General features: G+C 40.9%; 1 protein-coding gene across 3 annotated transcripts in view; it reads left to right on the top strand.

Annotated features, from left to right (window-relative positions):
- LOC111869154 (septin-7) overlaps nt 1–26882 on the top strand; it is a 113224-nt gene that overhangs the window by 46386 nt on the left and 39956 nt on the right. For all 3 annotated transcript variants that reach the window (XM_023860415.2, XM_023860411.2, XM_033753302.1), the window contains exons 3-5: nt 8730–9096; nt 19232–19439; nt 25622–25874. In XM_023860415.2, the coding sequence (XP_023716183.1) occupies nt 8730–9096; nt 19232–19439; nt 25622–25874 (828 nt within the window). The remainder of the gene's footprint in view (nt 1–8729; nt 9097–19231; nt 19440–25621; nt 25875–26882) is intronic.

Raw genomic sequence — 26882 nt, 5'->3', positions numbered from 1 at the left:
TTTCTTATACCCTGAAGATGGAGGCGATACGTTCCTCCGAAACGTCAGTTAACACCACATATACACGGTGCCAAATTCCAGAAGACTGCTTTCTTCTTAACCCTTTTATATTTTCTANAGTTTTTTTTTTTTTTTTTTTTTGCAACTGAATCCTTGCAGTTGTAGTCCTTATGTAACATCCTCTCTGACAAGAGGATGGGTTTGCCTCATATGAATAGGCTTCGCCTTTGTCAAATGTACGTATCACGCTTAGAGCATGTTGTTGAAAATGTTTCACTGTGCGCTATATAAAAGTCCTCTGTCAGTCAGGCTTTGCAAAGCACATAATGTCTGTCTTATCTTATGCAACAACGGCAGCTTAGTCATTTGAACGGTCATAAGCTTGACCGACGCCAAGTTTAAGCCTTTTATATTTTCTGTGTCTGGCTTCTCCCTGTCCTATGCCGCGAACTTGTTCATTCGTATGATTTTGTGTGACTTCTGCTTGTTGTCCACACAGTTTTGTTGTATAATCTTATATATACAGAAGGTTGAAAGCCGTGTGCAAATGGCGGGCCGGTGTGCGCACCTTGGAAAATTTCCAGTGATGTGGAGAACCTTGTTTTCTAAGCTCAGCAATTTTACGAAGTAGGTGTCTGCCGCTAATTCCCAGGAGGGGCAAACATAAGTCATTACTGATCTAATCAGTGCCTTGTGGAGGGTTGGTTTGATGTTGGTGGTTAAACGTTCACTTTTGAATAGGGAGTCTATTCTAATGTTCTGGTGGCCTTGGATCTATCATTTCTAAGTTCAGTCTTCATGTAATCCTCCTATCTAAGATTACACGGAGGTATTTTACACGATCGACGAAGGGGATATTCCGCCCATTAAGTGTAAGATGAGCCTCAGCGGGCCATAGTCTATGAAAAGTAGATAGCCTGATTCTTAATTGATTTTTCCAGCGCTCACACCACGTCTCAATAGCAGTGAGACCTCGCTGCAGCTTTACGGGAACGTAACCCTCTTTGCAGTCTGTCGCTTGTATACAGGTGTCATCAGCAAAGAGATTTAGATAGACGCCATGTTTTTTGGCTGACACAAGTTCGGTCGGTTAAATTACTCCTGGTCGTCGTCAGCACAAATCATCCTGGCTTCAGTCTCCTAGGGATCCATGGCCAATAATTTTATTCTCTCCTAGATATGTACGTGTTCCGAAATGATATATCCTTTTCGACGAGGGAGTATATCCGCTCTGTCACAGCGTCCAGATCACTGTGGACTCCGAGCACCCTTTTTCGCTGCAGTAGACTCGTAACATCTATACAAGGTATACAAAGGTTTCCTATCAATGAAGACGTGTGCAGCAAGTTATGCCTTAACTTCTGCAACTACTCCAAAACTGCAGTTAGTCAGCTGAACGGTCGTAGGCCTGACAGGCGCCAAATATAAGCCTCTTTTATTTCCTGTGCCTAGCCTCTCCTCGTCCATTATGACTTACATTTGCTTAGGGTTAATTCTCGGTCGGTTAAATTCCTGATGGCTTCAGTCTCTTGGAGATCATAACCAAGATTTTTTCTCTCCTATACGTGCACGTGTTTCGAAATGGCGCCTCCTTTTCGACGAAGGAAAGGTCTGTCTTTCTATATAGGCGCTACGTTTGTTGCACCATATTTGACATAAGTTCTAGTCCAGTAAATTGCTGCTGGTCCTCGCCAGTACAGTGATTCTTGATTTCGATTCCGACGAAACTCATGACCATAGATTACTGTCTGAACTCCTTGACACAAGTTCAGATCAGCGTCAAAGTTACTTTACGACTGGCGGTTTGCCCCCAGTCATTTCGTATTGAGACCCACGACCAGAGATTTTTTTCAACTGAACCCTTGCAGCTATAGTCCCTAGTTAACATCCTTTCCGACGAGAAGATGGGTGACACAGATTGTCAAAGTCAACGTTATTTTACTTCTTCGTAATTATAGTATAGATTGCCCTACACCCAGTAGTTTGGCGGGGGGGGGGGCTGTCTTCCCGTCCGCTTTCAGTCTAATTTATCTGTTGCAGTCCGTAACGGGAAGTCAGATGCTTCGCTAATTAAATACTGACGGGTTTCAGCAAAGAAGCAGCAACTAGAGACGACTTCGGAGGTCAGGATTCTTTCTTCTTCGGGCGCTACAGTTCGTGATGGAACCTTGGCTTTTTGTATGATTGTTCGCCATTGTTCGCTAGGTCATTTAGGTACTTTGTGCGGCTGCAGTCGTTAAAAGCTTCTCAACAGTTAAGCCTTTTTACGGGATGTCAACCCCACACCCAACCTCCCAGCCTGGATGAACAGGGCATCCCTTTTTTTCTGGATAATCGCCTTTGACGTGTCCGGCATGGGACACCCTATCAGTAGCTACGCTACCGCCTGCATAGCTCTCAGGCTCATATGACCACTACGCCGAAGTAAGGAGACATCGGTTTGCATAAAAGGCCGGATATTCTTGACTAGCTTAACGGCTGTTGGTGTGCCATGGGCTCAGCTTCATGGAATTAAGCGTTAGCCAACCAAAGGCTTATCCGTGTGAAGATTTATGTGGGGGAATGATGGTTGGTATGTGCCTCTGCTAATTCCTCATTTCGGCATTAAGCGGAAGTGAATGGTGGCCAGCTTGATGTTACGACCGCTGTATCCCCGCGAGGGGAACCCTCGCTACCCGTTTCGTAAAGCTGACAGTACCATAGCTTGTTTAGGTTTCAGCCATGTCATATATTTGAAGCAAAAAACAAAATCCGTGGCCTGTAGTCCGCAAGTGAACTATACCGACCTAGCGACCGCCTCTTGTCGGCGAAGTTAGTGCCAACTTTAGCGGATAGAGGGTGTCGCGTGGTCAGCGCAACAGATCCCCACAGCCGTAAATCTCGGTTTTCTAGACCGGAGCCGCTATTTCCTTGAAATGGCTCCTCAGTTATCCTCACGAGGCTGAGTGGACCCCGTTCCAGACCCACTCCTCAGAAAATCTGGTGGCGCCAGGAATCGAACCCGGGACATCTGGATCTGTAGCTAGGAACTCTGACCACTAGACCACAGAGATCCAAGGGAAATAATTTTAGTATTTAAAGCAATGTTACCGAATAACCGGAAGTATAAGACTGCGTTTCGGAGCAGAGAAGCTTGAATCTTCCGGCTGTGGGAGCCTTGTTTAATCGCGGCAGAGCTGTTTTCTTGTCAAAGATTCCTCGCAGCTGCCCCAACGCGGACTCCCTCCTGTACTGACCGACCCTCTCCCCTTCTGCGCCTCTTCCCCCCACTAATCAATATGTTGTGTAGGTGAGTTTGGGCCGCACACAGCAGTATGACTCATTCATTACCAGGGGGGGGGGACACCACTGCGTACTGCAACTCGCAGACAATATTAGAGCGCGCGAAAGTAACGCGGCTGCTGCGATCGAGATGTTTTATGATTTCTCTCAGCATCTTCAAGAAAATGCTAGAATAATGATCACAGATCGGACAGTTACCTCGTCCGCATTATGTCTAGTGGCCAGAGTTCCTGGCTACCGATCCAGAGGTCCCGGGTTCGATTCCCGACGCTACCGAATTTTTCTTAGGAGTAGTGGGTCCAGAGGTCCACCCAACCTCGTGAGGATAATTGAGGAGCTACTTCAAGGAAATAGCGGCTCCGGTCTATAGAAAACCGAGTTTTACTGTCGCGGGGATCCGTTGCGCTGACCACGTGACATCCTCTATCCGCAAAAGTTGGCATTAACTTCGCCGACAAATGGCAGTCGCTCGGACGGTATAGTTCGCTTGCGGGCTAGAGGCCACGGAACTTGTTTGTTTTTGTTGTTTAATATCGTCCTGTCGTTCGAGAGAGAGAGACTGACGACGTCAGTTGGATAATTGCAGATAAGTAAATAAAATAGCGGAGGTAATGGGTCTCACTAGAATTCGGGACGTGCTCGGTTTATATGCTGGGTGGAGACCATTTCTTCCTTGAGCTGGCTTACATTTCCCGTAACTGTGTCCGGGCTAAAGTCTTAATTAGGTAACGGCCGTTTGTATCATGGTACGGTATCCACTTTTTTTCTTGGCACTACAGCCCCAGTGGGCCTAAGCCTACCTCCATGAACTCCGTTCACTTCGGTTTTCCTAGATCTTAGACATACGGTAGGACTCCTTGGGCGGGTGATCAGCTCGTCGCGTACACAAACACAGAAAAACGCACACACACTAACTAAACATCCATGCCCTGAGTGGGATTCGAATCCACGATCCCTGCTTCCGAGCGAGCGAAGACAGTGCACGCCTTAGACCGCTCGGCTACCGTGACCGGCACGGTATCCATTTATGATGTAGATATACATTTAGATTCGTATGATTTTTTAATTGGTAACACGCATATCAGATCGCATTTGGATAGTGTCTTTTGCCTCTGACAATTGAAATAGACACAGTTGAGTACTCGTTAATTTTTCCTTTTAAATTTGGTTGTTTATTTAGTTATCTGGTGTACTTAGCTCCTTGAAACTTGTAATTAAATACCGACTTCTGGCGTGACATTGTGAACGGCCTTTGTCCATTATGTTGAGCATAACTTCTGTAATCTGTCGTGTGATATCACGGGCATACAGTGTAGTGAGCATCTTGTTGTGCGCATGTTCCCATGGGCATGTCTTGTGATCTCCATGACAATGTAAGTTTACATTCGGTTAACTATATAAGAAGCGCTTCCGTGAGAGGTGCAACAGTGCATTCCATTGGAATGCATGCATTGGCACTTGTGCGATGCTCAAGCGAATGGTTGTGTTAGTAAATTTGACCGCAAAGTACTGGCGTTTTGTGTGCTAGCGTGTTTACACATATTGTGTGTCATACTTGCCGGGAGGATTTTGTTCAGATCTCTCTAGTTAGTTAGTTATTGGAGAGGGTGGGTTTCCCCATGCACTTAGACCTGTAGTGGTCCATTGTGCTTCCCTCTATGATTTCTCCCAGCCTCTATATCCTACCGGTACTGGTGCTTACCATCAGTCCCGCCCAGCCAGCGAGACTGGCCCTACTAGCTGAGAGGTATCTATAATGCTTTCCCCATCTACCAGAGGTATTAGTTAGTGACTGCTGTTGGGCGGCAAACGTCCGCAGTTTTGCTCAGTGACCTCCTTTGGAGGTATGAGGTTCTTTTACGTCCCGTAAAGCTACGACACGGGACCCACGGCTTAAAGTCCCTCCCGGAGGACTTGTTCCCTGAATTTTTCCGCCCTTAAAAATTCGACGACCTCCGCCGGGTATTTGAACCCGCGTACTACCAGTCATGAGGTGGCAACGTTACCTCTAGACTACGGAGGCCGCTTCAGATCTATCTAGCTTTGTTTCTGGTGGGAAAGAGTGGGTAGATATTGACATCCATTGTGCCCTGAGTTACTCGAAGCCATATCCTGTGTTGTAGTCGCGTTAAAAAGGTGAGGTAAAGTCCCTGTGCTTAACGATTTAAGCACTGCGGTGAGTGAATGTATAGATCCACATTTTCTTGATCTCGGCACTAGCTGGAAATGAGTGATAGGCTTCACGCCCCGGCCTCTTTACCCACGGTACCCATTTGATAGGAGGTTGGGTGGGCCCCAGAGCCGGTCTGTACGACTTCGAGAAGTGAAAATTCTTCACCCTACCGGCACCCCTCAGCACGCTGTACCGTAGTTGGCCGTAATTGGTTGTGGCACAATGCTACAAGCCGGAAGTTCGCAGGATCGAATCCGGATGAGGTGGTTTTTTTCAATTGACCCAATCCTTCCAGCCCCACTAGGGCCCTGGGGTGGACTCAGCCTCTAACAGAAATGAGTACCAGGAATCTTCCTTGAAGTAAAGGTGCAGCCGGCGCGTATGGCTGACATCCTCACTGCCATCTGTGAGCCGATTGTCGAGAAAATGTGGGAGCCTCGACCTCTCACAACTCTATGGGCTTCCGCGGCCTGTTTCGGGACCCCTCATCGTTCAGCCTGTAACCAGTCGTACCGACTACCCAACCCCGGCTCATAGTGACGTTAACATCCAGGAAAGGGATACTGAATTACAAGTTACAAAATGAAATAGACAAGTAGATTTCACCAGTTTAAACAGAAGAGAATAATGCATACCATTCAGGTTACCAATACCATGTAACAGAAAACCTGCAAGCAGAACATCAGTTTTTAATTTGGATTTTTTCACTGTGATGGCCGTTTGTACCTACGTGTGCTGGGATTACGTGGAAGGAAGTTATCGTGGCATGTTTTGAAATACTGACCCAGCATTTGCCGACTACGCCAGTCACAGTACGTTCGGTAATGAAAGAAGACTGAACGCTTTACGCCTGGACAACACGTTCAGTTTATGCGGATTGTTGGTCCCTCAGTTTCGCAGCGTATGTCAATCAGCATTTCCCGATAAATAGAATGTGCTTCATAAATTTCGTTATCTTCAAGTCTTGAAAGAGAACTACAGCAAAACGTGTAGCGCTGTAACCACAGATTTAGCCTCGCGGATCCACAGTACGCATTTAGCTTTTTATTCTTGAAATTATAGCGGGTAGGCTAGGGGCCGGACGAGTGAGGAGCCGGAGTTCAATTCCCCGATAGGGCAAGAGAATTTTCTTTTCTCCATAAAACCCAGAGACGGGGTTCGGGGTTGCTCCAGCCTCCTATACCCTGGGCGCTGGGAGCTTTACCCAGTGGTAAAGCGGCAGGGACTTGCAGCTGACCACTCAACCACATTTGTTGCCGATGTCAAGAGTAGTGGATCTATACCTTCACTCATCCATACTTGTTAATGGCCTGATGCATGATTGAATGATCCTAGTAATAACCTTGCCTTTACCTACTTGACATGTGACCTTTACAGCTGAGAGCGTAGCTAGCGCGTCAGGCATAAAGATCNAGTACTGTGCCTTGCTTACGTCATATCAGCAGCGTAGTAACTTAAAACGGCAGTAAGCTCGACCGACGAGAAGTTTAATCTTATATTGTGTGTGTAGCTTGAGAATTTATTCGGTTATATAGTCAGGATGCATTGCGGCTGTCCCCACAACCGGCTCGTGTTGTATTCTGTAAGGACTGACGGTAAATGTTTGCGTTTCTATTGTGGCTTCTCTCGGAGGAGTGGTATCAGGCTTGTGCTGCTCGCAAGAAGTGTATCTTCTCCGGGAGATCTGGGGATCTTGCCGGTTGCTATTCTCGGAGGTGGTTTCGACGTACCTGCAGGAACCTGGGCTGGAAGGAGTTAAGACGTACGTAACTGTGTACTTGCGTAACACTCGGGCAACCTGTCGAATAACATCTTGCCATCCAGGTGTTGGGCTCATTTTCACCGCCTTCATTGTGCGGATCGAATCGTACCGAGTGCCAAGAAGCTTTTAGGGAATGTGACAGTTTTAGAATCTTAGCGAGCGCATTGCACACCAAGTCTCGCCTGCCTTTCCTCCGTTGACTCCGTAAGGAATGTCGTAACACGTCGGAAGGATTTTGAGTATTTTCCGCCACCTGCGCTCAATAAACATGGCGTGCCGTCACCCTCAGACCCCAGTTCAGAAGTACTCAAATATCCAGTAGTTTGTGATGCACGCCCAGGATTCAGAATGTATTGCAACCGGCCTCTCGTGTCTTGACGTCTTGTATGGGCTCTTAGCCATGTTGTCACGCGGTTGTTAGCGGTTTTCTCCATTTTGGTGCCTCCTCAGAGGAGAAGAGAGATCATGTGTGTTGATAGACGTGAAGTGCGTGCAAAAGCAAGCCCCCCCCCCTTTTTTTGCGGACGCTTAGATCTTTCACAACGATGTGGAATTGTTAACATCTGCCTCTGTTATCTTGAGGACAGTCATGCTGTTCTGCACTGTGCTTATGAGGGTGACGACGTCTTCATAGGTGCTGCGTTTGTTAGACGCTGTTTCCCAATCAGATCAATGTTCACAATGGTCAAGATATTGGACCCTGCTTCCACGGAGTACGACATCCCTAGAGTGATGAATTTAATGCACCTGTTTGTCAGAACTACAAGCTTTATAGATACTGGAATGCTGGGTCTCGCAGTTGCAGCTCTTCAGTTGGCTGGCCCCGTTCTTGTCCGGGCACTCTAAGAAATGAGTACCAGGAATCTTCCTGGGGATTAAAGGGCAGATGGTGAATAAGGCTGACAACCTCATCGCCATCTGTGAGCCGATTGTCTAGAAAATGTGTGAGACTCAGCGTATCACAGCCCAGTAGTCTTCCGCAGCCTGTTATACCTTTTACATTTTATAAAATTACATCTTGTTTATGTTTTGCTGTAGGTTGTAATCCGTGTCACAAACTTGCATTAAGTAAAACTTTTTTTAAATTCTTCTTACTGTGTTTCAATCATAAATGATCATCATCAGGTGATGTACATGTATCAGCCAAATCAGCTCTAATCCAACCTAATTACTTTATTATTTTATCTGCGTGTTTATACAACAACAACAACTTTATATTTGCAGTCCGTATATATTTGGCTGCTTTGTGTACATCGCCTGGTGACTATACACTTTCAAAACTTTCTGTTAGTTGTAAGAAATGAAAACCAGTGGGTTTTATAATATAAGTGGGTGTGGTAGTTTATCAAATGACATATTGCCCAGTAAATGTTCAAAATATTTTGTATCACAAGGTTACTGTATTTACACATAAAGAAAGGCTTCTTAAAAATGTGTTATAGTAGCACTTTATAGAGGCCCTGTCGAGAAGTAATGATATCCAGCTGATTGACTTTTGTTTCTGTTTTTCAGCTGCAAAGTAAACGTGAGCAGTTTTTCAAGAATGAACTCCCACCAACCTCGTCAGCAACCACTGGTGGCAGCACAGCACTTCCCTCCCAGCAACCACAACCGCCAGCATCGGGTACACCGCCTGTCATCTCAACTACTAGTGCTATTAAAGAGGCCCTGGCGAAGCGTGTTGAACGGATAACTGAGAATCATATAGGTGGCAGTGATGTGCCGGATAATAAGGAGCGGTTTAATAAGGCAGAAAAAGACAAGGTTCCGGAGAGGCGGACCAAGGAGCTGGATGGTTATGTTGGGTTTGCCAATCTCCCCAACCAGGTGTATAGGAAAGCAGTTAAAAAGGGCTTTGACTTCACTCTTATGGTAGTTGGTAAGTTTTGGAACAATGTTATTTTTGTAAATATACTCAGATTTACTATTGTATTTACCTGTCTGAACTATTCTAATTTCATGATAATTTCTGTGATGTGGACAGTAGACGATGGAGCTAGCCTTTTGTCAGATTTGTTTGTAACGTTTGTCTTCATTAAAAAGATATCCCCCACCAGTCCACCACTTTGTAGGGTTGTCCATGACTTCAAAAGTTATGGCCTTATAAAACTTACAAACCACTGTGCTTTCTGGTTAATTTTTAACTCATCCACTGTTTGAGTATGTTAAAATATTGTGACATGTCAAGCCGTTGTTGGGCTGATTGCCAGCAGTAAGCTTCTGCTCTGCTGTAAGGAGCCAGTAATTGGCAGAACAGAAGTGAGTCAGTCAGTCGAAGCAGCCGCTGGAGGAAGAAGAACTGAACGCGTAATTATAAGATTTTATGTGTGATAATCAGTGATAGTGGTAATAACTGAGAAGCATTGGGTTATACTGTAAATAAGTGAAGACTACTGAAATAGCGTGAAGTGATTAGTGTGTAGGGTTTGTAAATTGTGTAAATCCGCAACAGAATTATAACTGATTGTAGTTACGACTTGTAAGTTGTTAATAAAACCAGTTAACAATCCAAACGGCATCCACAGACCAAACACGTTACAATATCATGGGTGTGATCATGCAGTGTGCTATGGGAACTATCAGACATCATGGGAATTGTTGCTTTATCACAACTGCCTCCATACCTCTACAGAAAAATGTTTTTAAAAATCGTTGATGTTTTGTTGTAACTGCTTCCATCCATCTCGTGTAATCCAGAAAGACATTGTTTTGAGGCATACACATATGTTGATTCATTAGCAAAGATGGTTTCTTGGAGGAGGCAGAGGTACAAAAACATTAATTTGCATGAATTCTGTAGTAAAACTCGTGCTATTGTATTAGTGAGAAGAAAGGAATTGTAAAAGAATTTCCCCCATGTTTTACATGACGTTGAATGCGTGAAAAAGATAACTGCAAACCAGATTTTCTCAATTTGCTGGATTCTAATTGTTTTCAGAATTAGGAGCAAAGTTGTGCAGCAGGGCCCAAAACTGATACACAGTAGCTTAGGAAGAAAGAGTGGGTAATTCTTGGTGTGGGGTCAGGACCTGGCAGCTGCTTCCCTTCCCCCTCAGCATATCCTCCTTGCTCCAAGTGGTCTCACATCTGGCGCTGCCTGCTGCTCCTTCCATTAAAATAAACAGCATTTCTTACCCTACTTAACTATGAATATATATGAAGGTTGCAGTGTTTTGTGATACCAGTTTCAGACATTTTATTGGTGCAGAAGTTTCTTCCATTGGTTTTTTAATAAAAATGGTAGCTTTGTCTTTATGCCCTCTGTATCATTCCTCCAATGCTGCGTCTTCATTCATCTCTCACCTTTCATTTTCATGGAGGAAAATGAGTGCACCAGAAGAGTGCATTAAGCAGTACAGTTACACCTTTTGAGATGATACAGTTTACCTTAAAACTGGAATAAAATAGCCTGTAGTGAATTGCCATGTTGAGAGATGTTTGCTTAGTGATTACAATACTTTTTGTCCTCACATTCTCATTGTCTTTCTTATGGTGGATAGACGTTAACTTGAACTTAACCTCATGCATATAACAGCAAAATCATCGCTCCATCCAAGTTTCTCTTCCAAAAGTGAACAGCATTTTGCCTACTGTTGTTAGTTTCTGAGATACAGGTGTGATGCACAAACCCTGAACAGCTATAGTGTGTATGCTTATCTGCTCTCCTTCTTAGTTTATATGATACAGACCATATTGGACAAAGACAGACTGTGGGAGAGAGAGTGAAGCTGGGATACCTTAGGCCAGGGGTCTCCAAACTTTTCAAAACGCGGGCCACATTAGGTAATTCAGCACTTTCAACGGGCCTGATAAAATGAGAAATTAATAACTCTGGGTATATGAGTTTTATTGAAAGCACAGAATTTCATAAACTAAATACAAAGTACGTGAGAATAAATTATCGTATATTAATGACAACAGGCAGTAGCAGCAAATGCTCATATTTTCATCACAAATTATAATAAAACAATTAATGTAAATGATGGAACTCTTTTAGCATTCTTAAAATCTGATTAAATTGGGGTTCAAATTTTGAAACGCTAATCACAAGTAGCGACCTTAAATGTTCATCGGATAAATTTGCCCTCTATTTCGACTTGATGTATTTCGTCTTGGAAAAAGTTTTTTCACACAGATATGTCGCCCCAAAAATGGAGACAAATTTACAAGCCGGCCATCGTAGAATGGACGAAAGCTCCGGTAGCCCTATCATCATTCCTCGCTACCAATTCTCGGAACAGTTAGAGCAAAACTGGGCATAAGTTTCCTTTAATACAAAAATGGTAATAAGTACGACACCGGCGGTGATGATGATCTGTTACAATTACACTGCACCACTGCAAGAAGTCTTGTGCACAAGACGGCTAGTAACGAATTGCTCGCGCTACCTACATTGCCACGAAGTGACACTGCCGATCGAGGCCGAACAAGTACGAAGAAATACCGCGCAGTATACGGTCCAGAATTAGTAAAATTGTGAATAATATTAATATTAACATAATATGGAATATCAATATATTTTAAACACAATCTTAATTAATGAATTTGAAATCTATGAACAAATATTTTTTACCAGTACCCACTGGAAAATTAGTTCAGTTGGCGCATTTCTGCACAATTCTTTCGCAGGCCACATAAAATCACATTGCGGCCCGTAGTTTGGAGACCCCTGACTTAGGCGGTATGGCTATGGGTTGCACTGCTGAGCTTCGATTCTGGCAAGGGCATGAGAATGTTCTCTTTCTGCAGCATCCAGACTTGCTCTGGGGCCCACCCAGTCACCTATCTGATGGGTACGTGGGTCTCTTTCCCCCTAGGGTAAAGTAGCCAGGTCTTGAAGCTAATCACTGAACTCAGTTTAGTGACAGAGCCAAGAATGGTGGAGCTATTCTTCCAGCCCCCCCCCCACACGTCTGTGCTTATTAAGTACAGGAAGTTTAACTACCAACCTACCCACCTACACATGTGCGCTCTCTCACTGTCACTGATTGATTGACTGACGTTAAAGTGGAGCTTCTATCAGCAGCAGATGATCTTACAAATGTCTCGGTACCAGGTGCTAGGATGTGCAGAATTGCGTTTAATTTCTAATCTCTAAGTGAAACACTGTCACATCCTCTAGTCATTTTCTAGTATTCCATATTAATGGATGTAGATTGGTTATGCATTAATGTTGACAGAAATTTTGGGGGGAATTATCCATTTTCTGCATTAAGAGTATGTGGCATCATGGAGGATGGCTTTGTCTTGAAGTAGAAGGAAAAGGGGTACGTGCTCAGCGGCTTCATTAGATAATGTCATTCTTTATCATTTATCCAGAGAGTGGACTCCCAGACTTTTTTTATATCACTGTCGGCTTTAGAGACAGGAACCATCTGTTTTGTTACCCATTTTGCTTTTCCTTTATCCTGCCCAACTGGATTAGTTCCCAAAATAATCTGTAACTGCTTCTTCCCAGTTCTCAATTTAGCATACATGGTTACCACCATATGCCATTAAGTAGTGACTTCCCTAGTTGATACAGCACCATCAAATAGCATGATAGCATCATGTTTTCAAAGACATGGTGCAACTATGTGAATGTCATGAAACTGAATTGTAAAGATGTATTTTAAAACACTTTTCGGTCTTTAACTGTAACATGATTTCTTTCTGTTGGTGTATTAAACAGAATAACCATAAGCATAAGCATCATTGTGAGAACCTCAAATCCAGCCAAACACTTTGATAACTGCCTGGGTTATACAGTGGTGAATGTAGGACTATGAATTCAAAAGGATATGGAAAGAAGCGATAGCTATTTTAACATGTTTACTGGAGGTACTGAGGAAAACTGAAAAAAAAATTAGTCAAAAGTAACTGCTGTTATGGGGATTATGATCAGACCTGGGACCTCCTGAACAAAATAGAGGAGTGTTTTTTGGGGGGAAGAACGTTCAATGAAGTGAAATGACATTGAGGCAACTGCAATATATATACTGCAATGAAAGAAAGAACAATTACTCGTACTTATGGAGAGCGATTATGTCATAATCAGGAGCTCCAGTAACTGGACTTTTTAGAAAGCTGAAAGTTAGCTTTTAAATAAAGAAGATGGTGTCTTTATTAATTCTGGCCCTTAGTGTTCGTTTGACCTACACTCTGATCTTATGAAGTTCCACTGACTTAATTAGAGACTATGTATAAGGAGAGATGTTCACTAAAGGTTGCATTGGTAGAGATTGCAGGGCGAGGGTGGGTTACTAAGGCAACTTCTTAATTGCCTGCCTCCACAATGTCTTCATCATGTGAAGCATGCTTTTCAGGACAATGCCATGTTTTGAGTTGGCGCTAGAGATGGTTTACTCCATGAGCTCCTGTGGATTAAGTTTAATGCTGCAAGAAATTCCTACAGAAAGAATTCTCCATTTTGATTGGTTATGCAGTATAATTGCAGAACACATGGAGTGAGAAAATTGAGAGATGGAAGAAATTAGTTGAGGGGCTTCACTCATTACCTAAGGTGATAAGAGTAATGTCATTAATGTGTAATATGGGGGAGGTGGCGCATGAGAATACCTTTAAACTGAGAAGATTGAGGTGGGTGGAACATATAGCATATATGGGGTCAGACAGATACATGTGTAACTTTAGTTGAAAAGCCACAAGGTGACATCTCCTTAGGAGACTATTATTATTATTATTATTATTATTGGAGGGGGTGGGTTTCCCCATGCACCGCGACTAATAGTCTATTGTACGTCCCCCTTTGATATTCTACCAGTCACCATACCCTACCAGTACTGGTGCGTGCTATCAGCCCCGTTCAGCCAACAAGGTCGGCCCTCGGTACCCAATGCTTCCCCCATCTACCAGAGGCATTGGAAACTACTTGGGCAGGAAACTTGCCTAATTTTGCTCAGAGGTCTCCTGGAGACATGAGGATCTTTTACGTGCCGCAAATCTACGACACGGGACCCACGGCTTAAAGTCCCTCCCAGAGGACTTGTTCCCTGAATTTTTCCGCCCTTAAAAATTCCATGACCTCCGCCGGGTTTGAACCCGTGTACCTTGAGTCATGAGGTGGGAACGTTACCCCTAGACTACGGAGGCCACTTTAGGAGACTAAGTGTACATGGGAGTATTACATTAAAGTACATCCTTAAGAGATGGAGATTGTGACTGGATTGGGCTGCCCCAGGATGAGGTCAGCTGTCAGCTTTTATGAACAGAGATGAACCATCAGGTCCAATCAAAACTGGACATTTCTTCATCTGCTGAATATAGACTGCTGAAGGACAGCTTTATTCTATAAATGTGTGTTTTTGTGTGTTTGCAGACATGCTCTCACATGTGTGCAAAGTAATGTAAGGTGAGATGAAAGCTATGAAATTCTGCAGTATGTGGTACCACAGCAATGAATTGACAGAATTATCTGTCAGATGTTAACATGTTGGTTGAAGGGAGGGAGCAGCCCTTTGTTTCAGTGTGTCATTTGTATTCTTTTAATAGTGATAATACGTGTATTTTGGTGTGGATATGTGAAGTGAATGGGTATAAAAGGTGCTGTGTACAATGAGCTGTTTATGTGTATTATTCATAGGATATGGTGTAAAGCAGTGTCCCTGACATGTTATTTCATAAGATGTAGGACTGGAAAGGAGGATATGTTAATAGTGCAGATGCTTATATAACAAATATTGAGACTTCCCACTGAATTCTCATTTGGTGTTACATCAGTGTGTGCGCATGCATGCGTGCACATTCATAAGCAGAAATATGCATATGTTTATAGAAAGAAGGTAGAAATAGAGACTTAATTTAAGAATTGCAGTGATGCTGATACACTGTAATCTTTTTGGAGGGATATAGCTTGATTCACTATGCAAGTTTATGTAGAACATAACATAACTGGTTTCTCATCTGCATAGCCACCTCTAACCACATACATGCTCATATGTTTAACAGTGATCATTTTCTATCTTCTTCACATTTATTCTAACCTAGTTTTAAGAAAGTGTTCTTAATAGAGCTGAATATATGCCTCCTTGCTATGCTTTTGAACCAGCTGGTCATTTGTCCTGGAACTTTGTTGGAAGGTCTGGGATAGTTCTGACTGCAGTAAAGTTTGTAATGTCTCGAGTAAAATAAAGATTCATTATGTGCAACATTTACAGAAGTACCATGTTTCAGGTCAAGATAATAAAGATAGATGAAATGTAGGTTAATCATAGGCCATCCTAGGTGCATTTGTGGTTTGATAAAATACTTTCTGGCATCTATTTCCACATGATGCCAGCATATCCACTGATTGTACCACTGTTGGAAGCAGAAGAACTGTTTTTAAGTCAGCAAGTGCAGGCTGTTTTTGTTCTTAAACTGTGTGTCACCCAAAGGTTTTCCAGAAAGTCTTGACACATACACATAATTGAGCTTTTGCCCATGAGTCAACAGAAAGCATACATTTTACAGCAATCTATTACATGTAGATTTGCCAAGATGCTGTGGCATGATCCAAATGAGAGTCCTAGCTATTAGCCAAGTTGCATACAGTGAGACATCCGTTTTCTGAAAAGTTCCTTGATTTGCTCTATAATTTTGCCTGTTTTGCCTCTGGCGTGTGCAAATGTTCTGCATGGTTAACTGATATCACTCCACTTAAGAACTTGAAAAGCAATTTAATTCATGATTTCTTCTCATTATTTTCTCTCCAAAAAGCATGTTTTAACATCTCACAGTTTTATGTAGTTTGAAGCAGACATTAATGCACAATTTCACAAGATGTTACTTCAGAGTGATGCAGCCCACAGCTTTGAGATGAGCAGCAAATGAATCAGCAGATTTAGCATTGCCTCATCTGACAGAGGAGTTTGTCCTAACAGCAGTAGTATCATATTTTGCCAGTCAGTAAACTAATTGATTAAACCATATAAACTAATGTATGTAAGAGATACATAGAAGACAAGAAGGAGCATTCTGTTAGGGGTGTGCATGCAAAGTGACAGTCAAAGCTCTTGTGCCATGCACATAGAATAAGCTTATAAATTTGAATTCCTTTAGGCAGTGTAGACATGTCACAAAATAAAAGTCTGTACAGGAGAGTTGTAAAGGTTCAGCCAGGTGGATTCTAGGACCAGATGATGGTAATGGTAAGAAGAAGAAGAAGAAATATTTGAAATAGTGCTAGTAGTCTTCAGCATGACAGTATGACAAACTGAGAAAGTCTTACACATTTCTTATTTTTCTGTGTTTGTAAATGTAAAACGAATTTTGTCTGATAAAAGGTCTGTGTATGTCAGTAATGTTTGTTTCGTCTGTGTGAGACAGTTGTCTCAGGAACTTCATTGTGACTGATTAGAAGTTTACTTTCAGTTCTGGCCAACCCATTGTTGCTGCTTTACTTATTGTCATATGATTTTTATTTGTATAATTAATCAGGCTCCAAGTCTGAACGTTATAATATGTATAGATATACTTTGTTTTACAGTGAACTGTTTTGAGAGATTGGATATTGACTTTGTTTGGTTTCTACAAAGAGACATATTAAAAATTAATACTGTAGGCTGGACATGGTTAGGGGTGTTCTTGCATAAGGTTGCAATGGTGTGTCTGCCATTACCACAATGCAGTCATATTTTACACTATAAATTACCTGGAAATTCGTTAAATTATCACATTTTTGTAATCATCACATACAGAAGTTGCACACTGTTGATTCATCAACTTTTCTTACATTTAATTTATTAACTTTGCCCATTCTGGAAGGTGTAGGAATATTGAATTATATGCAGTAAAAAGTGACAAGAAAATGTTAATCATTGTTCTGTGTTTAGCTATGTGTATTGATCTCAGTTACATGGTAAGCCATTCAGCTATTTAATTAAACAGGAATGGCAGTTGAAAAGCGTTACGTAGAATGCCAAGCTGAATGTCAGAATCAAGGAATTCTTTGTATATGCAGAGGTGAGCAAGGATAAGCCTTGTGAACTGGAAAAATATTCACAGGAGGATAGTCTTAAGCATAAAATTGGCGGTTGGAGACTGCTCCACCTAGTTACAATAAAATCAGAGCTTTATTCTGTAAAGAATTACGATAAATACAGTTATTTCAGCCTTATTTTTATTGTGTTGTGTTGTACCTATTATGTTTTGTATTTGAAGTGTCAACATATCAACAGTAATTATATATTATGCTTGTGTAAATGGTGGTATGGCAAGCACTAGCTCTCATATAATGTTTTCCTGCCAACAAGGGAGACATTTGACTCAACTACAGATATCGCTTAAGCATGAATATAATGTGACCCCTTATTTTTCCATTGAGAAAATCAGACAAAGATATTACAAAATTGAATATGTCATTTAGTTTTCAGGGCTGTAAGCAGAAGGATTTAAAAACTGTAGTATTAGGAAATAATTAATTCAGAATTTAAGTACAGCTGTAGGTATTTTCACAAATATCATTACAATTAGCAACTAGAACTTTTTCACCATCTTCATGTATATTCTTAAGGATCCCAAAATAAGGCGACTTCGTCTTGAAGAAGGAGTTTAAAAAACACCTTGCCCTACATTCAGGATAGTAAAGTAAACGTCACACTTGTGCTTCTCACAGTATTAATTTGAATGGCATATGCATCATATTGGACTCAAGAAAGCACACTCATGTATTAGCACTCTGAAGTGCATGCACAATATTAAGTTAAAAACCTTAGAAACTTGAAGAGGGAGCCCTCCAGAATTGTCTGGATATCGACTGACTAACTTAAATACAAACATGTAAAGTGAATGCAGGTTCATTTATCTTTATCCTTTCAATCTTATTTTAAGAAACAGGCCTACTTAATGTGTGAGGCTAGTTTACGTGGTGGGTTTGCATTTGTGTAACTCCTGATTGGAAGGCTTAATCTTGTGTAGCCAGAAGAAGAAACTCATTGAAAGTTGCTTGGGTACCCTATTAATACCTTTTCTATCTTTGAACCAAAGTGTTTCATAGATTTACAAATACTGATAACATACAGTGACTGTAATTACCTCATATTTGTCAGTTTCCATGTGTTAATTTGCCATGAATCAGTACTTGGCAGTGTGAACTGGAGCTTGTGGGACAACAGTGGAAGTGACAGCTCCTTTACTGCTAGGCCTAATGCCATATACTGTCAAAGATTGATAAGCTGCTTTATAAAAATTGAATGACACGTGAAAAAAGCACAAAATGATCATAATCAAATATTTTATATGGCTGAGTCATCACTTAACATGCTGTTCCTCAACCAGATAGTGGTCATAGTTTTGCATAGGTTCAAACAGTACTCTTACTCTGGTTATGTGAATGTCACTACAGAATTTATGAGGAGCTTCATTCATTCTGTGTGTGAAATGCCATTTAGTTCATTAAAACCAAGGGGCTCCGCTTCATGTAAATTCAGTCATACCTGTAGTATCCATTATCGAGAAAAGAATACAAAGTGCAGGTTTCAATAAGCTTTTCTGGATAAGCAGTATGGAAATTATGAAATGGACACCAGCTGATGATAGAGAGACTGTTACTGGCATATCCACCTCCCAGCAGTGCTAGTACTGCCAGTAACGTGTGCTGCACTCTGTTAGCCCTCGGACAGTTTTATTGTCTACAAAGGTTTAGAGAAAATAGGCTTTCCGAGACTGGTAACACTGTTCATCATATTACTCTCTAATTGTGAAAGTTTCTGATATGCTAAACAATATAATCACAACAGATATATGGATCTACATGTAAACATCCACTCCCACATACACCTTCATGGCATAGTGCTTAATCAGTTAAGCACACGGTCAACTTTACCTTATTATCACACAACAAAAAATCAGCTGATCATTGTGCTTATTCTGCGTCCTCAGATAACTCAAGTGTACTGGTAAGGAAAAGGCTAAAGCATTTGCATATGGCATGATGTACACAGCTCTAGCTACCTTTTTCCCATAGACGTGGCTTTAACCAATAAATACAAAGGCATTCTTTGATTATAAATTAAAGTGTACACTTTGTTCTGCAGGGGAATCTGGTCTTGGGAAGTCCACACTTATGAACTCCATGTTCCTGGCTGACATTTACTCAGCTGAATTCCCTGGGCCATCACATCGAATTAAGAAAACCGTACAAGTGGAGACTACAAAGGTTCTGCTCAAAGAGAATGGGGTAAACCTAACACTCACTGTAGTTGACACGCCTGGCTTTGGTGATGCTGTTGACAATAGCAACTGGTTAGTAGTCCTTGTAAGACATGCAGATGTTAAACCAGCAGTATGTCAAGTGGATTAGTGCTTTCTGTTGAGACTTCGTGTTAATGAACCTAGCCTTGCTAAGAATGGAAAACTGTTGCTTCAGATTGCACATGGACAACAACAGTATACATTACATTAGTAGGTGTGAACCCTGTTTTACTTTATAGGTGCACAACTTATATGAGGGCTATTCAGAAGGTAACCTCTGGTGAGCTGTTAGCAAAACAAACAATTGGGGGAAAAATTATGTAGAAAAAATACTTACATACTTAAGCTACTTCTCAGTGTAGTCACTGCTAGAATTGAGGCACTTGTCATATCGGTGAATAAGTTTTTGTATTGTGTCAAAAACGTCTACTGCCTGTGAGCTCAGCGATGTTTTAACACCTTCCATCAACTCATTATTGTTGGAGCGCTGTGATCTCAACCAGTTCTTCAGGTAGCTAAACAGGTGGAAGTCACCTAGATGGAGATCAGGGTGTAGGGAGGGTGATTGGACAACTTCCAGTTGAATGCTGTGACAGTGTTTGAGTGTGAGCAACTGTATGCAGACATGCGTTGTCATGGAGAAGCACTACGAGTACACTGTATGTCAGTATTCCACATCTTTTGTTCTGAATGGCCCTACACAGTTTTCTTAGTGTTTTACAATGCATTTCTGAACTTATTGTAATCCTTTGCTGCGAGAATTTCACCCACAGCTCATCTTTCATGTCCCAGAAAACAATTGCCATCAGCTTTCTGGCAGGCAGACAGTGTTTGTTTAAACTTTTTGGCTCGTTTGGTGAATGTGTGTGCATCCACTGCTTTGGCTGCTCTCTGTTTTCAGCGTTCACAAATGAAACCCAGGTTTCGTCACCTGTTACTCATATCATGTGATTGACAAATGCATCACCATCTTTATGATGTCGCTCTAAAACGTCAAAACCCAAGCCATTCTCTACTTTTTGTGAGCACCCATGAGTATATTTGGAACCCATCTTGCTCAAAACTTACGATAGCCTAGCTTAACTGTGATAATCTCACAGAGGAGTGCACAAAATTTGTGAAAGTTCACATGAAAGTTCTGAAATTGTAAAGTTTCATCTTTCAGAAATTTTTGGGTCAACATTTTGAACAAGATCATTGCTCACTCCAGAAAGCCAACCACTTCACTCTTCATCATGAACATTTGGTCACTCATCTTTGAACATTCTACACCCTTGTCTTACAGTTCCTTCACTCATTAAATTTTGGCCGTAAACTGTGCATAATTCACAATTGATTTCTGCAGCACTCGTGTTTTTGGCACGAAGAAGGTGGATGACAACATAAATTTTGCAGCTGGCAGGATTATCAATTGCAGGACACATCATAACTCATTCTGTAGAGACAACAACAAATACTAAGTGACCAGTTACATGATGGTTTACAAGGAAATGAGTCATGGGTAGGGACCGGATTTTTATGCCCTAATAATCCCTTAAATATGTATGCATTTATGCATGAAAAGCTTCTGAAATATGCACATAAAAATTTATGCCAAATATTAAAATTGATTTTACGTTATTTTAAGACCAACAACAAATCAGTATTTAAGTTCATTTTATATAATCACTCAATGATTCACTTGCAATAAAAAGCTACACTTAAATACAAATCATGCAACAAAGCCAACATATTTCGTTACAAATTTAAAAAACCAATGGTACTCACATTTAGCTCTCTGAACTTTCAACTTCTCTTCTGTTGCCATTCACAGATACTAAATCTTCTAGGTTTTCCGTAGTTAGTTGCCTCCTATTGTCTCGTAAGATGTCATAGCGGGAAAAACTTCTTTCCACCTCACAGGAACTTAGGGGCGCATGTACAAAAGCTGCTATTTGCTCCACTGTTAGTGATTTTTTACTTGGCAGTTCAGTACGTTTACCGGCTAAGATTTCTTCAATTTCACAAATTTGTTCATATCCTGGATTTTTTAAAGAATGCTGTGTACTTTTTCCTTTACTACTACACCAACTCTTCCAGGAACCGAATTCAATTTGGAAACAGTGGTTTTGAAGACACTATTATTAGAAAATTCACTAAGCAATTTTTGAACAGGAGCACTTTTCATGAATTTTATTTTAATATTCTCTTTGTGTATATTAGTGTTCAAATGCTGAAGCACTTGAAAGCATTTTGCACAGCCAACTGTTTTTCCACATGCTGGGCAATAAAGAATTTCGTTATCCGTACTTATCATCTCTCCTTCGAACTCCCGCTGATACAGCTGTAATTTAGTTTTCTGACTTACTTTCACTTTCGGCATGACTACAAAAACCTAAACAAACTTAACTACAAACTGGTCACCACTAATGTGAATGGCCCCCAGCTTCAAATGAAGAAGCGTAACGAATCTCATGGAGAAATAAGTGAAATCCCTTATCGGTTGAATAGTATTACGTTGATAGCAGCTACATGGGAACGCTTCCGACTAATCTCTTCTTTGATGGTACGCAGATGAGGCAAGTTACGAGTAGAGGGATCGGGGAAGTCCCGTCCTGGGTATTGCATCAAAAACGTGAATCATGACGAAATGTTGAGGCAAATATGCAACATATTCTAATACAGTAAACAGAAATTCTGTACACACGACCATGATTGAAAATTTGAACATAAAATTAAAAAATATATATGATAAACATTTTAAAAATGAAATATGCAGTATAAAGAGAACTCTTCGAAAATATGCTGCTTATTCGTAAAACAGGCAAAACCCATGTCCAAAATTTAAGAAATGAAGTAATTCATAGGTATATCCTAATGATCATACTTTCTGGTTGCAAGAAAGAAATATGCATTTGCATTAAAATCCGGTCCCAAGCCACGTGACACTACCTTGCATGCACAAGCTCACCCCTGCACCTACATTAGTTGCCTAAAATAAGCGGCGTTTACTTTCTAAGTAGCCCTCATATCATACATGCTAATGCAAGTTGTTTCTACACAACATATGAAAGAGTCCAATAAATTGATCATGAATTGATCAGGATTGGCTGCAGGTGATAAGAGAATATTTTATTAGGGTGTGAAACTTGGTCACCGACATTACGGGAGGAACGTAGACTGAGGGTATTGAGGAGAATATTTGGACCGAAGAGGGATGAAGTTACAGGAGGTTGGAGAAAACTGCATAATGAAGAGCTTCATAACTTGTACTCTTCTCCAAGTATAATTAGAATGATGAAGTCAATGAGGATGAGGTGGGCAGAGCATGTAGCATGAATGGGGGGGAACAAAGAATGCATATTGGTCTGAGAAAACCAGAAGGAAAGAGACCACTGGGAAGACCAAGGCATAGGTGGGTGGACAATGTTAAAATGGATCTTAGAGAGAGAGGATGGGATGGTATGGATTGGATTGATCTGGCTCAGGATATGGACCAGTGGAGGGGTCCTGTGAACATGGTAATGAACCTTTGGGTTCCATAAAATGCTGGGAAATTCTTGAGTAGCTGCAGATTTGGCTTCTCAAGAAGGGCTCAGCTCCGTAAGTAATTAAGGGCACTCAGTTAAAAGGACAAACAACAGAGGTTTAGAAATAAAAATGACTAGATCTAATGAAATCTGCAGCACAGTAAGAAGAACACTGAATAATAAGACAAGAAAAGAGAGAGAGAGATACTGTTTTGTAAAGCTGTGATGGTACCTGCAGCTACATACAGGTCTCAAATAATGGGCTATTTCAAAAAAATGGGAATTGAAATTACAGAAACGAAATTCTTGAGGATGTAGCAGGCACACAAGGAAGGACTAAATAAATACTAAATTAGGGAAGGGCTGAGTATCGTAATCTAAATGATAAAATTCTAAACTACAGAATACATTGGAAATATCATGTATAACAAATATAAGACAGATGGATTCTGAAGACAAAACATAGGATGCCCACAGTTAAGATGGAGGGACCATCATACTTTTCAAGAGGATGGAACAGACCACGCATGGCCTAATCCATGTCTTATTTACAAATTTAGTACACCTTAAGCTCTCTGCTTTCAGATATTTACTTTTGCTGTTTTCTTAAAGAGCTTGTTGAGAAAGTGGTCATGCATCCAACAATACCTCTTAACCCCAGTCTTGCCACGTAGCTTGGTTGGCATTGTCTCAAGAATTCTCTACTTAATGTGTGTATGTATATGTAAAAGGTTAAATACAGTCATTACTAGGGCCCGGATTTTTTGATAATGCATATGCGCATATGCAAATGCATATTTTGAGGGTTTTTGGTCGTTATTGCATATTCAAAACATAAGAGCATATTTCTGCATATATGTTTGAAATTAAGGATAATTAAGGATGAGACAACCGATTTATGTGGCCGATGCATAGCACATTTCGTAGTTGTTAAGCTACATCCAGACGAACCCGGCAACCCTCACCTTCTTGCTTGCAAAGTACTAGAGAAAACCAACCACAGCACAATAGCAAGATTTCTAAATGATTCTCTGTGACTACTATGGCCATCTAAAATTGAGAGTATTTGTTGTAATGTGCTTGTATTGCACACAGATGGAGCTTTCTATATGTTGAAAGCAGCAAAGGCCTTACAAGTATTTTATCCAAATCTTATACACGTAACCTGTTTAGCGCACGGATTACACCGCATTGCAGAAAAAATACATGCACAGTTTCCAGCTGTTAATGATTAAATTGCAAGTGGAAAAAAAAAAACTGTTTCTGAAAGCACCAGCTCATGTCCAGTTCTACAGAGATTGCTTACCTCAGGTTCCTCAGCCACCTGAACCTGTCCTAACTAGGTGGGGTACGTGGTTATCCGCAGTTTCATTTTATCAGGAGAATGTCAATCAAATAAAAAAGTGGGTACAGAACTTGAAGATGAGTATGCATGTGTCCATGAAGCAAAAGCAGTGTTTGGAAGTGATACTGTTTATCAAGATGTGAATTTTATCCATGGACATTTTTCTACAGTTTCAAAAGCCATTGAGAGCTTAGAATCTTGTGGTGCACTCCTTCACAACTCACTTGAACTCGTTCAGAAAGTAACTTGTTCAGTGAATTCCTCTCCAGGCGAAATTGGAGACAAGATTAAATGCAAGATAGAAATTGTGTTGAATTCGAACCCAGGACTAAAAAAAGATTCACTTAGTCAGTACTTGAGTGGAATTAGGGTATCTTTGCCAGATGAATGTTCCGAACCTTCGGCGCCAGTGTATAAATACTGCCCAGTCACGTCAGTTGGTGTAGACAGATCATTCTCAGCCTATAAACTCATTTTGACGGAAAATAGACGAAGTTTGTCTCCAGAAAACACTGAGACTTCTACTTGCCTATTGTGATGCTACTTTCTGCAGTAAATGATACATGTAAATAGGTGAGTCTGAATAAAGTGACCTGTTTCTTAAGTGCGTATTGTTTTATTTTTGGTCATATTTTCCCGCTTTTTGGTGCATATTTTAAGTGTTTTTAGCTCATGAAGATCTGGGTCCTAGTCATTACATATGTTTAACCAGGCAACTCTATGAAGCAAGGTGACTATGCCATAGCTCTGGTTGATAGTTGGTGGCTTCCCACTGTGGCAGCCTGGGTTTAGTCCCAGGTCATGTCATGTAAGATTTGTGGTGGATAAAGTTGCAGTGGGGTGGGTTTCCTCCAAGTAGATGTATAAACTTATGAAGGTACTGTTAAATTATAACATGAAATGTTATTTTTGTAATTAAAATAATTTGTTGATAATTCATCATATTTCAACATCAGTCAGTCATTATGTTGTTAAAGTTGCTCAAGATGTTTTATGTGATCATTTATGTCTTCTAAATGATCCTTAGTAATGTAAGTGATGTAACAGCATGTTATGATATAAACTAAATTTTAAAAATTCCTGTATCCAATTCAGGGATGTTGGAGTATTCCAGATTTGTACATGAACGTATATAGACCATACCCTCCGCAATAAATTATAGTTGTGTATGTTGAAAAGTTATGTAAAATTAAGGTGACATTTACTTCTTCGTCAACATGGACGTCTCTCTTTTGTTGTATGTGAAATTACTGGGGCCGTATATCTGTGTGTGTGAGTATAACAACAGCATGAAGCTTTGTGAATATGACAGGACCTCAGAAAGTTACTCTAATCTATGTGGAGCACTGTGCTTAGAGTTCATTTTTATTGTGTTTCAGTTGGCAGCCTGTAATAGACTACATAGAGTCAAAGTATGAGGAGTACCTGAATGCAGAATCACGTGTGAACCGTCGCACATTAGCTGACAACAGAGTACACTGTTGTCTATACTTCATTGCCCCATCAGGTCATGGCCTCACACCTCTTGATGTAGAGTTCATGCAGAGGCTGCACGATAAAGTCAATATCATCCCAGTCATTGCTAAGTCTGACACCATGACACCAGATGAATGCAGTCATTTCAAGAAACAGGTGACTGGAGAAGATTTAATTGTACTTGCTTTCCCAGCACTGGCATTTGATACTCGCTGAAGCTCATTATGTGCATGCACACAGATTTTAACAGTTATTTTTCTGTATTTAAAATATACCATATAAAACAACTGTTACTACTTGCATTGATATTTAAAAAACCCATGCTGTGCCTAGAATAACCATTTAAAGCCTGCACTGCAAGCCTGCTATAGCAAAAATTACTTGAAATGTAAAGTTCTCAAGAACTACTAGAACATTGAAGTAAAGTCAGTCCTAATGGTTTCTGATGATGGTGTATTACACTTGGAATTACTGTGTTTCTAGACATTGTCCATCATCCGCTATTCTAAAAAGAGGTCATTTTTAGAATTTTCTGAAGAATTTAAAGGCTGCTGCTGTTTTCATCATAGTAGTAATGGCAGTAGTGAATTAAGGTCTTTCAGCATAGAAGCCATATTTTGACATTTTACTTAGTTGAAACCTGAAAAAGTTTTAAGAGTCTGCAATTATATCTGATATACTTGTCGTTTATTTTGTGGGCTTTCCTTTCTAGTACAACATTGTGCCTCTCAAAGCAGTCAGCAACAGGAAGAACTGATTGCACTTCCATATGTGTTACCAGAAGATGTCTTGGTGCCTTTGCATGTTGTTAGAGAGGTCTCCCTGTGTATCATAATTTGGTAGAACCATAGTGTCTGCAGTCTTCTGCAGGATGAAACCAGTAGTTCACTGAATGCTTTTTCTTGTCTTTGTTTTTATGGATTTTATCGGGAATTTTGTAGGTGTTGAAGAATGCAGTGACCATGTAAAACATATGTAAGATTTGAGGTTTTCACGATGGTGACTATGAAGAAAGCAGTCTTCTGGGATGTGCCACTTTGTAGATGTGTTAACCGATGTTTCAGAGGAATGTATCGCCTCCATCTTGAAGGTAGAAGGAAAAATAAGAAATCAGCAAGCAAAGAGACCGTGAGACCCGGTACAAGCAGACTGGTGTTGGAAATA

The sequence above is a fragment of the Cryptotermes secundus genome, unplaced genomic scaffold (genome assembly GCF_002891405.2).
Source record: "Cryptotermes secundus unplaced genomic scaffold, Csec_1.0 scaffold947, whole genome shotgun sequence".
NCBI lineage: Eukaryota > Metazoa > Arthropoda > Insecta > Blattodea > Kalotermitidae > Cryptotermes > Cryptotermes secundus.
This window is presented reverse-complemented; position numbering and strand designations above follow the sequence as displayed.